Here is a 14,468-nt window from a genome sequence, read left to right as displayed (position 1 = left end):
GGAGAGGTGTAGGTATGTGATGTGATGCGGTGCGTGTGTGTGTGTGTGCGTGCGTGCGTGCGTGCGTGTGTGTGTGAAGTCTGTAGTGGGGAGGCAAGTAGAGGTAGAGACGAGATATACAGCTATGTTGTCTGCCCTTATAGTCACACGCTCTGGGCACTTAGCAAAACAGTTGGCAGCCATAGGTGTTTTGGTTTCATCGTGTGTTTTAAAACAACTGTGTGTAAACTCACATCACTACACAACATAAGAGACTATGGGAAAAAAACGGCTACATATTTTTCTTAAATATAGAATAAGCTTACCATACTAATATCAGAACCTTCTATTTAAATATACTGGCTCAAATATCAGGCAGGCTAGGTCCAGGATTTTTGCTTTCTGCACTTACCACTTTATGAACTGTACAAATTGTGTAATCTCTGGTACAGGAAAATTAATGTTTAAATTTTTATTTGTCCTGTGCTTATGTATGACCTGTGTGCAGGTACTGAAAGAGGCCAAAAGAGGTCACCAGATCCCGGGGAACTAATGCTAAAGCCAAACATAAGACTTTGGATGCTGAGGGGCTGGAGAGATGGCTCAGTGGTTAAGAGCATGCCTGTTCTTCCTAAAGGTCCTGAGTTCAATTCATAGAAACCACATGGTGGCTCACAACCATCTATAATGTAACCTGGTGCCCTCTTCTGGCCTGCAGGTAAATAAGCAGACAACACTGTAACCATAATAATAAAATAAATCTTAAAAAAAAAAAAAAACTTGGATGCCGAGAACTGAACTCTGGTCTCTGAAAGGCACCAACCACTCTTAACTGCTCCAGCGTCATGTTTTCTTCACAGATCAATACTTTATTATTTAGAAAATAAGGATATTAAGGTTAGCTTCACAAGCTGTCTAGAGGACCCAAAGAGTTAATGCAATGAAGAGTTTGGAGTCATGCTTGACATAAAGTCGATGGGCAATCAATAGTATCTCTTAGCAAAATGTAATATGTGTTCTAAGTGCTTGCAAGTTTGTTTAAGGAAGTCATTAATTTGGTGACAACTACCTCTTCTTGTCTTTAGGAGAAAGAACATAAGCTTTTCTTATCCACACAATGAATCATAATATTGAATATTACTATCTATTTCCCTTGTTATGGCATTTTGATTCACCTAATCATTTAATGTACTGATTCACGCATTGGTTTTTACATTTTTTTTTGTTTTATACAAGCCCTATAGATAGAGATATTTAATGGGTAAATTTGAGATACTTTACTTTAAATTATTATGTATACCAAATTATAATATATTAACAAATTAATTAAATTAGATGCTGCTAAAGATTTGAAAGAATAATTGATGTACATTGGTCCCATTACTTTACTATGTGACCAAGGCAACTAGTAATCTCATAAAATTTTACTGTTTTAATGATGTCTTATTGATTTGATTTCTGCCTTCCTAATTTGCAGTCCACAATTAAATCAAATCTAATTTAATATCTCACAAAAATAATCTGCTACATAGATTCAATGGTTGTGAAACACTGGTATAAGTTTAAACTAACTATCTAATTAATGGTACAGTAATTTCAATATCAGATTGAATCACCAATCTCAAAGATCTCTCTGATTCAATTTACCATTATCCAGAGAGTAGTTCACAGCATTCACTCTCCAGAAGGATTCTGGAGATTCTGGTGTTATTTGTGGCCTCCCTGCTATTGACTTGGAACCAGAGTAGGCAGTGACCCAAAGTTGTCATGAGACACGCTTTGAAAAGCCATTATTTTAAATATTTGGATGGTGACTTTTCATCCCATGGACAGATGTTCCTATTAAAAAAAAAAAACTTCCCAAATTTTGTATCAACTGACCTCTTAGTTTGAGAGAATGGCCTAGCTTTTTTCTAAAACAAAAACAAACAAACAAAAACAATTAGGAGAAATAAATATGATGTCCTGTTCCAGTTACTGGCAATGGTAAATAGAAAAAGAAGAAAATATTGATAATTTACTTGAAACACTAATGCTAAATGTTGTCATGCATTCTATATTAAATCTTTCTATACAACCTTAAAGTGCAATGCCAAATAATGTAAAACACAATCTACTAATTATTACTCATCTTACTTTTGAGTCTCTGTTTCAGTTTGTTTTGATTTTCGGATCTTTGGTTTTTAGGCGAGGGTTGAGAAAGAAAGAAAAAGAACACCAAGCTGGGAGGGTAAGAAGTTGAAAAGAATCTGGCAGAAATTGGAGAAAGGGAATGAATATGATTAAAATATGTGAAAATAGTTCAATAAAAATGACAGAGATTCATGCAGACAATATAGGACATAAATCTTATCAATGATCAGATAAATAACATGAGGCAGGTTTATCTCTTTCTATAGATGAACACAAGCAACTAGAGCTATAATTAGGCAAATTAACTTTAATACATTTTCAGGGAATCACGGGAAGGAATAATATTGTAATTCACCTTACGTTGCCTTTATATTAAAGAATAACTACCCACAAGAGGGCTGACTTTAAACGGTAAGTATATTAATTAGTATAAATCTCTTCTAAAACTTCACAGCTAATTTGAACATACATTCTAAATTATTGCATACATAAAAAAGATCGGGGGCAAATAGTCTCCTAAAACGGAACATCACGCTACCCTTCTGTGACACTGATGTAACTCTAACCACAAGTTTGAAAGGAGGGAACAGGGCAGAAATTTGTATCCGAGGGAATAATAAAAAAGTCTACACTCGGTCAGAGTCACAGCTGGACTGAATTTAAGTCACCTTGTCCTCTTGCTCTCTCTAGTCTAGCACAAAAACAAAATGATGGATGCTTATACTTAGATTATCATTAAAATGCTTCTCCTGCTAGTCATGGGTAACCCTTCCACTTGTGTCAGTGATCCATTCTGTAGGACTTTATCATGAAAGCAATGGAATATAAAGGTAGATTGTTTCAAAATATTTTAAATTGTTTTTGAAAACCTAACTATAAAATGATACACTTACACTGTGATATCCAACAAGTGTTAGCAGGTTATTTATTTCTTAGCAGGGAGAAGTGGGCCTAGAGTTAAAATAAATCCTGAATAATTTCAGAAAGCGAGGCGAGCGGCTAGAAAGAAAAGACAATGTAGTTTATCTTAGTGAGGGCCCTCATGAATTTTGACAAGTGCAAACTAATATCACTCTTTCATTATGGAAAATGACATCTAAAAATATTACTAGTAACCAAGTCTCTCAAGTTCTAAGTTCAGTCGATTTCAATGATTCTTTACTCGAAACGTAATTTCATGTAAGCAACTGTCCTTGAAGTATTCAAGTTGTATTAGAAAGTTATAGAATCAGGATTATATTACACTAGCTGGAGATTTTTTGTGCAGACATACTCCAATCAACATCTTAAATACAACTATTTGTTATATTTTTAAAAAAATCAATCTATTTATCACTTTTAGAAGTATTCGAATTTTCTATGGCTCACATTCAAGTTAAACACATCTATTAAAAAGACCAAATGAGATGCAAATAACAGAAACACTGTGGACTATAAAGGCTAAAACAATTGTTTAATTGCTTTGGTGTATTAAGTTTGTTTTGAAGGTGGTCCATAACATTCAATATGGAAAACTCTAGAGATGCTATCAGGCCACGGCATAAAAAATATATTTATTCCCATGATTTTGAAGATAATATTTAAAATTACTTTTGGTTTCAAATATGTGAAGTACTTCCCTTAGGAACTGAAATACATAAATATCATATACGTATCAGTTGTGGAACTTGATTTATACTGTACACATAGACAGGATGCATTGTTTTTAAAAACCTATTTGCAATGTCAGAAATGAAAGTTAAACAAAAGAGAATAACTCATTGAAATCACTTTCCTAGTTAATTTCATACTAGCTACCACCCTCAGTTTTCTCTGTCATGTCCCACCGTAGGTCTTCATGGTGTCTTTGAAAGTATTTTCTATGTCAGTTGCCACCATTAGCCATAATAGTGCCCCACAATGCCTCCGCTCAGCAATGTGACTTCTCTCTGCACTCGTTCTTTCTGAAAATGTAAGGGCGTATTTTTAGGAGTAACTTACAACCCACCCACCTTTCCTACAGAATAGGAAAATTCTCTATGTAAAGATTGCTTCCCTTCCCTGAAACTAAGCTACAGCAATTCGGGGAAATCCTGGAGCTTACTTAGGATTATTTTCACTTTTGTGGACCAACAAATAATTAAATTTCTACAAAAATTATTTCTGAAGTGGCAATAACATTTTTTATATTAGCTCTCTAGTCTGAAATTCTTAATAGTTGTTACACTTCAGTTTACTAAAAAGAAGACCAAAGTCTAAGTTTCTAATCTCCCAATAGGAGTCTGTATCCTGGAGATTTACCCTCTGTATTTTTAAAGACAGATGTTTCAATGCCATCAGTCACAACTAAAGACAACAGACCGAACTAAACTTCGTAGGCCTTGGGTGGTTACTCTATAAACAGCTGCTTCCATCAAATGGCACTTTCCTCTCACTCTTCTCAACTGAAACATGTTAGCATGAAGAGCAAAAAAATTGGGCATCAGCGTTTCTGTTCTAGATCTTACTCTCGCTCTTGCTCTTCAAAAAGCAGCATCATTTCCCTTGGGCTGATTTTCTAACTTACACCTGTTTGTGAAATTATGAACACTAACACTTTTGAAGACCGTGTATCCAATGGTATAAGGAAGATAGAATAATACATGTTCAAATAATTAAATTCTCTTCTTTGAAGGAGCACTGTGCTTTTCAAGAGAATATATGCGTTCAACTAAACAAGAAGTGAGAAGACAGAATAGATCCAATACAGTCCTCCTAGACGCTGTCCATCCCCTGCCACTTACCTTGACATTTTTTGTTTACTCTTAATTCAAGTGTTTTAGCCTTTCTCACAAACCTACTGTCACATTTTAAGAATCTCTTAATTATAGTTAAATACCTATAATATATTTTATGTGTTAAGCTCTGAGGAGAATATCAGGGATTCAACTTATTTGTAAAATAAATAATTACATATTCAAATGGAAGAGCACAAGTGTGGTTGCAAACTCTTTATTTTAAAAAAAATAATTAAGGAGGTTTTAGAAGGACAGCAAAGATAACACTTAACTGTTCTGTCTAGATATGTGTTAGCAAAACATAAAGTTTAAGATAGACTCAGCGATGTGTTCTATCGTCCTCTCTGTAAGGCCCTCCCAGATGCTAGCAGCGTAACTGGTGATTTGACAGAAGGTTGGGAATTGGGACCCATAGTTATGTCAGAAGTAGAGCACCTTGAGGGAACTGCTGGGATATGCACTGGTGAGATGGAGAGGAGCCTGAAGGCACACTATGTCCTTGTTCTTGGGAGAACTACAGCTCTCTGAAACCCAGGTGAAGTGAGGAGTAGACTATGCGTAAATGTCCTTTCAGCCCTAGCTCAGCTCATGAGGGACCTCCAGGAGGTTAGGTTAATGGCTCTTGAAAATGCTGGGGTGTCTCCTAAGAAAATAGAAATAGCAAAAGAGGAGGCTATGTTAGTGTAGAGGTGTGTGTGAGAGATAGGATGTTCAAAGATTATGTATGTATATATGCATGCATGTGAACATTATATATATTCTTATTTTCCTTAAACTTCTTTAAAGTCCTGGGATTGAAGACTTTTCAGTCCTTTGAGAGAAGAGCTGAAACGTTTGGTATTTCAAAACCCTGGGAAGCATTCTCAAATTGCAAAAGCTGCGCGCTCGCACGGTCAGGAGAACACACACGCACACGCACACGCACACGCACACGCACACGCACACACACACACACACACACACAGTACACATAGACCATGAGAGGGCAGTAGGGGGCCAAGCTCAGACCTGAGGCTGCCCTAGCTGTCCAGCCTTCGCTGCCAGCCTTCCCTCTGTCTCCTGGGCTGTGGGCAGCTGCAGCTGATGACAGCGCGCTGAAAGCGGGTGCAGCCTCAACTCTGAGCGAACCAGAAAACCCGCATCTGCTGAGCTGAGCATGGAACTCAGCCTGTGGTTGACACTTGTGAGAGGTGCGTGTGCTGTTTTGGCAAACTGGCTTTCGATTTTGGCTGCCCACAAAGGAACGGAAGGTGGAGCTGTGGTGGCTCCCAGTGCCCACAGAGCCCCCTCTCCTGGCCACAGAGTACCCACCACACTTGGCGCCCAGCGCTTGAGCGAGCGCTTTGCTTCACTTCGTTCCGGGTGTTTGTGTTAGCTGTAAGCCTTTGTAAATGACTGTCAATCTGTTTGCCAGTGCGACAAACATAAAGATGCCTGCGGGAAGGGAAGTAAGTACCGTCTCTCAAAATCGGCTTTGGTTTCCCTATTGTGTTGCAGGCATTTAAGATCCTGTCATTGTCACCTCATTAGTTTCTTCCTCCCAGCTGATTTACTCCCAGTTCTGCTTGAGTGGGACTTGCGAGTCTACTGGAGAGCTCGCCTGCCCATGCAAAGAGTTTGGCAGAGAAAGACAGACAGCACAAAAGGGAGGAAATCCTCTTCTAGGCACTGTAAAATGTTTTGGGCGCCTGTGATGCATATTCTCACTGCACATCTCGTGCTGTCACTAAAACCAGTTGTGACTTTGGGGCACACACAAACATTTCATTTGAAGATGGGGAAGCGACGGGCCCTAGCTTCCACAGTTGTGAAGATTAAAGAAGTGGACACCTAAAGCGCTTAGAACCATAACTAATGCATCTCAGTTGCTATGTCAGCTCCTGTTCTCATCCATTGCATCCCTTCCGCGTGTTAGATGGATGGACCATTCTGGCCGCTTTGCCAAAGAAACGCACTAGATCTTTAAAAGTACCCATGTCTCAAGGCAAAGATGAGACCAACCTCTAAACCTCCCCCTCCAAACATGCAGTACGGAGACCAGCAAATCACTCAGGTCCCGGTGCTCATGCAACCCCCCTCCCCGCTTTCTCCCCCCCCCCCCCCCCCCCCCGGCAATAGCCAGAAAAGCTACACCTGGCTTGGGTAAGGCTTTGACTCTTGCAAGGCGCAAAGGCAAACTGCTGAAGCAAAAGCTCTGGTCCCTACCTCTCCTGGCTGCAGAGTGTGTTTGGGGGGGTTTCCTACCTGCCCCAGGCTTTTGCCCTTCTTACTGCCGCCGAATGCCAGTCCTTGGTTCATGCCCGCAGATCGATTGGCAGCCTGAGCAGGAGTCTCCCCTCCTAGAGAGGACTTGATGGAGTTGAGTTTGGCCCGCGAGCTGCCTAGCTGTGAGCTCTCCACCATCAGCACCGCGGCCAGTAGGAGTAGGTAGCGGGATGAATCCTTGCCCCGCATCAGCGCGGCCATCTCCGGGTGAGGGGTTCCCGGAGTGGGGTGGAGCCCGAAAGATGTGAATGCCAGGAGAGGAGGACGCCGACACTCTACCCCTCACGTGGGGCGCGTGGGCTCCACACCGACACGATTTCCCCAACCTTTCCCGGATCAGACACCCGGGACTCTTAGAACTCAGTCTCAAGCCTCCAGCCGAGAGCAAACGCAACCCCAGCGAGACCCGCTCCTGTGGCGGGCAGGAAGTTCTGCAGTCCCTGGAAGCAATCAAAGGCCAGACGCCTTCTCGCCAAGGAGGCGTGACCCAAGGTGCTGGAAGACCCAGCCCTGCAGATCGCAGCGCTGGCTTTACTTGGTGTTCAGCAACTTTTGCGCTCTCGCCCGGTTTTCGGTGATTGAATCCTCCCCCTTAACTGCTCAAGAGGGGTCTCCCCAGCTTCTTTTCTTTCGGTCTCCGCTGTTCTCTCCTTTCCTGCGCTTTAGCTCCCAACCTTTGCACCGCTCAAGTCCCTTTTCCCAGAACAGCAAGATCAAGAGTCGCCCACCCTTAAGCTGGACTCTGGAGATCTGAGGCGAGCCGAGGTCCCCGCACGCGCACTCCCGCTAGTGCGGTGAAAAGTTGTCCCTTGGTCTACACCAGGCCACCAAGCACTGTCAGCGACCCAGTGATGCGTGGGCGAGGAGGGCCAGTGCTCGCGCTCTCTCTCTCTCTCTCTCTCTCTCTCTTTCTCTCTCTGCTCTCCCCCGCCCTCTCTGCTTTTTATAGCTTTCCACAGTGGGGTTTTCCTCCGCCCCCAATTCAAGAGTGACAAAGAGTGAAAACGTTTCTCTCACTCCCCCCCCCCACGCTCCAGCTTCCCCTTCCCCCAGCAGGCGCTCTTTCTGAAGCTGTCCCTCCCGCTTCCCATCTTTCCTACCTTCCCATCCCTCCCTCACCCAGCAAGTAAAAGCTAGCGGTTCTCCCCCGGAGGGACGTGGCGGGGGAGAGGGGCTCCTCATGGGTGATCACAGCTCTGGGAGAGTGATTGGGAGTTTGGAAACAGGCGGAAATGAAGAGGAAAAGTTGTCCCTGTTTGTGGTGACTGCCACCAACAACTGCTTCTTAGTTCTCCCACGCAGTTCCAGTCTCCAACTAGGAGCGCGCTGGGAAAACGCTGTAAGTTTACTTGGTGACTGGTGTGCGGCATAGTTTGATTTTAGCCCGCGCCTCTCGGGTAATGTGCTGTGTGATGCAGCCCTGCTATAGGTGCATCATTGGGGTGCACGTCGAATGAGGGGGGGGGGCGTACAAAGTGGGCCAAGAGAACCAACGAAAAGGGGGCTGTAGAAAGGGAAAGAGAACCAAAGAACAAGGGAAAGAACCAAAGAACAAGGGAGATAAGAGACCATTCCTCCCCCTTTGAAGTGTTTGGATTTTTTTTTTTTTTTTTTTTTTTTTGGTTTCCTCATCGCCACTCCACCCATCCCCCACCCCCCACATAGTACACATTTATCTAAGCAAGGAGTGGTAATAAGGGAATGATATCAAGCTGCGCAACCTCACCGCTTGCTGAGGCACCTTTAGGGTGCCAAAGCGTCATCTTAGCAAAGAGGAAATCCCAGGCAGGAATAAAAAGCCTAATGGGGAACCAGGTGAGTGACGAAGTGGGCCCTAAACTTCTGGTCCTGACTCCTGAGCGACTCCCTCCCTCCTAGTGCCTGGGTAGCCTGAGCGAGGGACCAGGGCGCGCTGGCTGGCTTGCAGCACTTGGGGGCGCCAGTGGCAGCGGTGAGCCAGGAGCATAAACACTGCCTGAAACAAGCTTTGGAGAGGTTTGGTGGCTCGGGAGATGGAGCAAAGGGTGTTTCTTTAGCAGGAATTTGCGGCAGCACACTCTAGAACTCTTGGATTTAATTTCCCTCTCTCACACCTGATTTTGGTGTATACAAGCCTGTTCTGGAGCCGAATTTCACATGGCACTAAGGGGAAGGTTAGCTACTCCTGTATTTTCCACCTAACATGCCCAAGACCTAAGGTGTGCATTCAGAGCTGGGATGTCCTGGGCAGAGTCAGCTATGCACTTTGCTTTCCTGACCTTGTGAATCAGCCTGTTCTGAAACTTTTCATGTACACAAGACAGTGGTGGCCTTGACTTTTGTTTTTGTTTTTTTAAATATACAACCAAACAGGAAATAAAATATGTTTTACCTTTGGATTGCCTTACAATAAAATGTATTTATTTACTTATTTTACTTGCTTGCTTTTTTATTTATTTTTAAGGGCACTTTCTGTTTATGTTGATAGTAATTGTCCTGTCTCCTCCTCTTCATCCTTATCTTCATCCTCCTCATCTCACAAAGTGCTGAGATTACAGGCAGATGCCATTGCTCTTCTCAGGTCTTCATAGTTAATGGTTGTTTAACTTTTTAAAAATGCATAAGAATAACATGGAGCGTAGGTGTAAGGAGCGTAGATGTATCATGGTATGTGTGGAGGTCAGAGGAGAACTTTATGGAGTTAACTCACTCCATCTACTTTTGCATGGGCCCCAGGGATCAAACTTTGGTCATCAGATTTACACAGGGGTTTTACTATTAGCTGAACCACTCATGACAAATATTTTAGAGAGAGAGAAAAAAGGCAAAGTGTAGTTATATACATATGCAACAAACCACCATATATTCATTGGAAAGGAAATAGAATTTGACCATATGTAGAAGGAAAAAATCAAGTTAATAAAGAAAATTGTGAAGAATCTTTGCCTATTTTGATCACTTTAGGCTTTATATCTATTAAGAATTATAACACACACACACACACACACACACACACACACACACGTCCTAAATGTACTTTGATAAAAAAAAAAGTATTGATCACAGTATACTTATTGAATAAATCTTTCCTATAGGACCATAATAATGAGTACATCTAGAAGCCAACACCACTATATAAACTCCAGGAACAAACTTACAGATACAGTTAATCTTCAAGTTCACATAGTCACATGGCATGGTGGCACAAGCACTCAGGAGACAAAGGCAAGTGATCTTTGTGAGTTCAAGGCCAGCCTAATCTACATAATGAGTTCCAGGCCTGCCAAGGATACACAGTCAGACTCTGTCTTTAAAAATATATATATATCAAAACCAAGTTTACATAAAATTTGCTTTTACAAATATTCTTCTACATTAAGCAAAAATCAAATATATGGCATCAAACACAATTATAAACAACCACATTTTAGGCTGAAAAGGGAGTAAAAACTGGTTTCATGGATGACACAAATACTGTCTATCCAATTATTTGGTGGATGCATAAAGCATACATATGCAGAGACACACACAAACAAAACCCATAGTTGAATAGGCACTTGCTTTGGCTGCTGTCATAAATCCACATGTGTTTTTTTACTCAGGAGGATTGAGTTTTAGATCACTGGCAATAACATAATTAGAGATCAAATGCATAAAAAGGAGATTGTTCACAGGCAAAGTCCAGTCTCTCGTGTCCAGAAGAGTGTGTATGTGGACACTTTGTTCTTTGGCCTCACATTCCCAGGCCTCTCTCTTGCTCGAACTCTGGCCCATTTTGGCCCCATTAAAAAGAAACAACTTCCCCAGCAGTTGTGATGAAACCAGATTTCCCTCTAGTACTTAGCCCTGAAACAGGATTTACTCTTCTTATTCTCATTTGCAGCTCCTTACTGTTTCACTCCACCATCATAGTATTTCCTATAATGCTTCCTCCATCAGTTTCTTATTCTGAACACTACCCATTCATTAAGTGTGGGTGGGGCCTTGTGAACCCAGGGGTTAGAGGATGGAACCCCTGGCTTGATGAGCCTTATAGACCACTGTCAAACCCTTGTCTCCCAGATACCTGCCTCTTGCCCACCAGGAGTAGCTGCTCTGAGTCCTTTTCTATTCTTGCCCACTGTCAAACTTTTTGAATCTTTGAACTCAGTCTCTCCTAGCTTACCTGCTGCTTGCAAGCTGGCGAAGTCATGTGATTGTAGAAATAAAAGTAATTAAAGACATCCAGAGATGTCTTTCCCACAGTACTTTCATGTATATCTTAAGAGCACAATACAACATACACAACATGCCCTGCCTCCGTATTTGACTTTGAACCCACACAAATGGCCAGAGTAATGGTCACTAAGAATAAAGGAGGCTACAGTGATGCAGGCCCCACAGGATTCCAAATCACCTTGCACAGATGAGATGGATACGAAAGACCTTTGTGACATAGATGAATCTTGGGGGTTGCTAAGGAGCTGTAAAATATGGTTAGAGTTTCCTTACAGCACACGGAACCTGGACACTACTTGATCCTGTCACTCAGTGGTCCACAATTTGGTTATTTTTTAAAGATTTGCTTATTGATTATGTATACAGTGCTCTCCCTGCATGTACACCTGCACACCAGAAGAGGACATTAGATCACATTATAGATGATTGTGAAATATCATGTGGTTGCTGGGACTTGAGCTCAGGATCTCTGGGAGAACAGACTGTGCTCTGAACCTCCGAGCTATCTCTTCGGGCCCACACTTAGGTTCTTAACACATAGGTATATGAAGTTACTCATCCTGTCTAAACAACAGCAACATGTGTTCCCATCAATTGTGTTAAACTCGTTTTAATAGATGCAAATGAGCACTAGCAGTTTTGAAAATAGATTCAGATATGAGAACAAACCCTGAATCTCACATTTGATGCTTGCCTTAGCTTACACTGCTTTGTCCCGCCTTTATCTAATGGACAAACGATGAGCTAATAATAAAAATAAAATAATAATAATAATAATAATAATAATAATAATAATAATAATAATAATAATAAACGACCTCCACACATACTTGTGAGTCATTGACCCAGGCTTGACACAGACATGTACAAAGGAAATGATCAGGAGGTCTCACAGTAAAGCAGTAAAAGAACTGCTTGGCCAATGTCTGACTTTCTTGAACCTTGAAATGTCATCTTCCCAGTGTTTTCCCTGAATCCAAATGAAAGAAAATTGCTGTGCAGTTTGTTCTTTTGCAGCCTGAACAGACACATTTTTCATATCCAAACAATAAATTCTAAGACTGGAGCAGAGAAACTTGTACTGATTTTTGTGCATGTAAGTAGCCATAAGTGGGGTTGGAATCAGAAACAACCTCCTCACACTCAAATCTACATTTCTCCTTCTCATACACATTTTCTGTTGGTTATATACGCCACATATCTATCCTTCCTGGTAGTCCACTTATCCTGTGGAACTCCTGTAGAGTTCTCAGAGATTAGTTTAAGACTCATCTTTGGAAACAATACTATAGCTGAGTGTGGTGGCTCACATCTGTAAGCTCAGCATTCAGGAGTCGGCAGTAGTATTGCTGTGAGTTCAAGGCTAGCCTGGACTACATAGTAAGCTCTGACTTATCCTAGCCTACACAATGAAACCTTGTCTCAATGAGCAGCAGTGAAAAGGAAACAGTATCAAAGTATCAGTATCAAGGAAGACTCGATATAAAAAAGAAGATCACTCTGTTCTTCAGTGAAGTTCAGTGTAAGAAATCTCATGCTGGTAAACAATGACTCTTGGATACTCAGAATTAAGTCTGGACTCAGTTCATTAGAACTCAGGGCCTCTGGGAGGTTACGCAAAAAACACAAGGAGTTATCATCTGTTCTGTTTCGTGTGCAGTACAGATATTGAGCCCATGAGTCTAGTACATGCTAGGTAAGCACTCTACTGAAGCGCATCTCCAGTCTCACTTTTTCTATCTTTTATTTTGAGACAGTCTCTCAACAAATTGCTTAGGTTGACTGTGAATTGTATCCCAGGAAGGCTTTGAACTTCTGATCCTCCTGCCTTAGCCTTTTGAGTAGCTGAGATTGCCAGTCTTCATTGGTAGGTCTTGCTGAGAGCTATAACTTTCTTATACAATTAAAGAAAGAGAAAGCAGGCAGTCGCACACACCTGTAATCCCAACACTCAGAGAGGCAGAGGCAGGTAAACTGCTGTGAGTTTGAAACCAGCCTAGTCTACAAAGAGTGTCAAGGCTACACAGAGAAACTCTGTATCAAAGAGAAAGAAAGGAAGGAAGAGGAAGCAGCGATAGGTTTTAAATGTCTACTTTTGTTGTTGTTTCTTTTGGAGGAGGACTATGTTGGATGGTGGCTTTAGTCAGAAACTATTGACTGCTCAGATCTAGGAACCATGGTGAGTAAGCAAAATACTCTCAACTCAATCTGTCAGTGACAAGGTAGATTGATTTATGCCCTGTTACTACAGAAGACATTTCCGAAACAAACATTAGTCAATTGGGAAAACTAATCAAACTGGAAGTTTATTATGTAAGAAATTATTTGATCATTTGTAGTAAGAAATATGAAAAGAAGGAAGGAGGGCAAGAGAAGAGAAGAAAAAGAAGGCAGTGTAGTTGAGCCAGTCATGACATAATGTGTTTTTTACTGGTCAGTAATCTGATACATGAGTAACGAGTATAGAAAAACCTTGACTACGCTTATATTGCACATAAAATAGACAAATAGAAAAATAGTGAGATTATTTTTAAAAAAATTAGTAACCTCCCAAGTGGTAACTCAATACCTGTATTTGAAGCATAACTGGGTTTGGTAACAGAAAATATAAAATGTATTTAACTTGTCTTTGAATGATCATCTTAAAATTTATCTAATCTTTTCAAACTATATCAATATATATATTATTAACATTGAAGCTCAAAACTGGTTTGAAATGTGACAGACTCAAGATAACATCAATTAGTCTGTGGAATTTTCTAAGTAACTGATAAAGAATATATAATAATGAAAATAATATAAACATCTGATATGCATAATCTCTTAATTATGTCCCATTGTGTAGTTTACACCTCAGAAACAATAAGTGTATACACCAATGTTAAAATAGCACTGAGCAAAGAGTATGGCCTCCAGTGGAAATGAGCATAAAACAGGAAAACCCACCCAGCTATATTGGCTGGTGCCTTTGTATACTTACAGCTGGGCCAAACTTGGGTTTTTCTGAGAAAAATAAGGACCCTGCCTTTGTAACAGCATATGAAAGCTCCATACATCCATGTAGATAAACACAAGCATTATACTTTGCCTCCTGTAGTAAAACTCTTAGAGCAAAATGATAACACACAGGAGGGAAAG

General features: G+C 41.1%; 1 protein-coding gene across 2 annotated transcripts in view; it reads right to left on the bottom strand.

Annotated features, from left to right (window-relative positions):
- DKK2 (dickkopf WNT signaling pathway inhibitor 2) overlaps positions 1–8,080 on the bottom strand; it is a 93,320-nt gene extending 85,240 nt beyond the window's left edge. The window contains exon 1 of one of the 2 annotated variants that reach the window (XM_084756368.1): positions 7,074–8,080. In XM_084756368.1, coding sequence (XP_084612494.1) covers positions 7,074–7,334 — 261 coding nt within the window. In that variant the 5' untranslated portion in view covers positions 7,335–8,080. The remainder of the gene's footprint in view (positions 1–7,073) is intronic. The other variant, XM_084756369.1, reaches the window with a different exon arrangement.
- Between the last annotated feature and the right edge of the window lie 6,388 nt (positions 8,081–14,468).

The sequence above is a fragment of the Acomys minous genome (assembly GCF_964271855.1).
Source record: "Acomys minous genome assembly, chromosome: 14".
NCBI classification, from domain to species: Eukaryota; Metazoa; Chordata; class Mammalia; order Rodentia; family Muridae; genus Acomys; species Acomys minous.
Note: the sequence above shows the minus strand (reverse complement) of the source record. Positions and strands in the feature narration are given on the sequence as shown.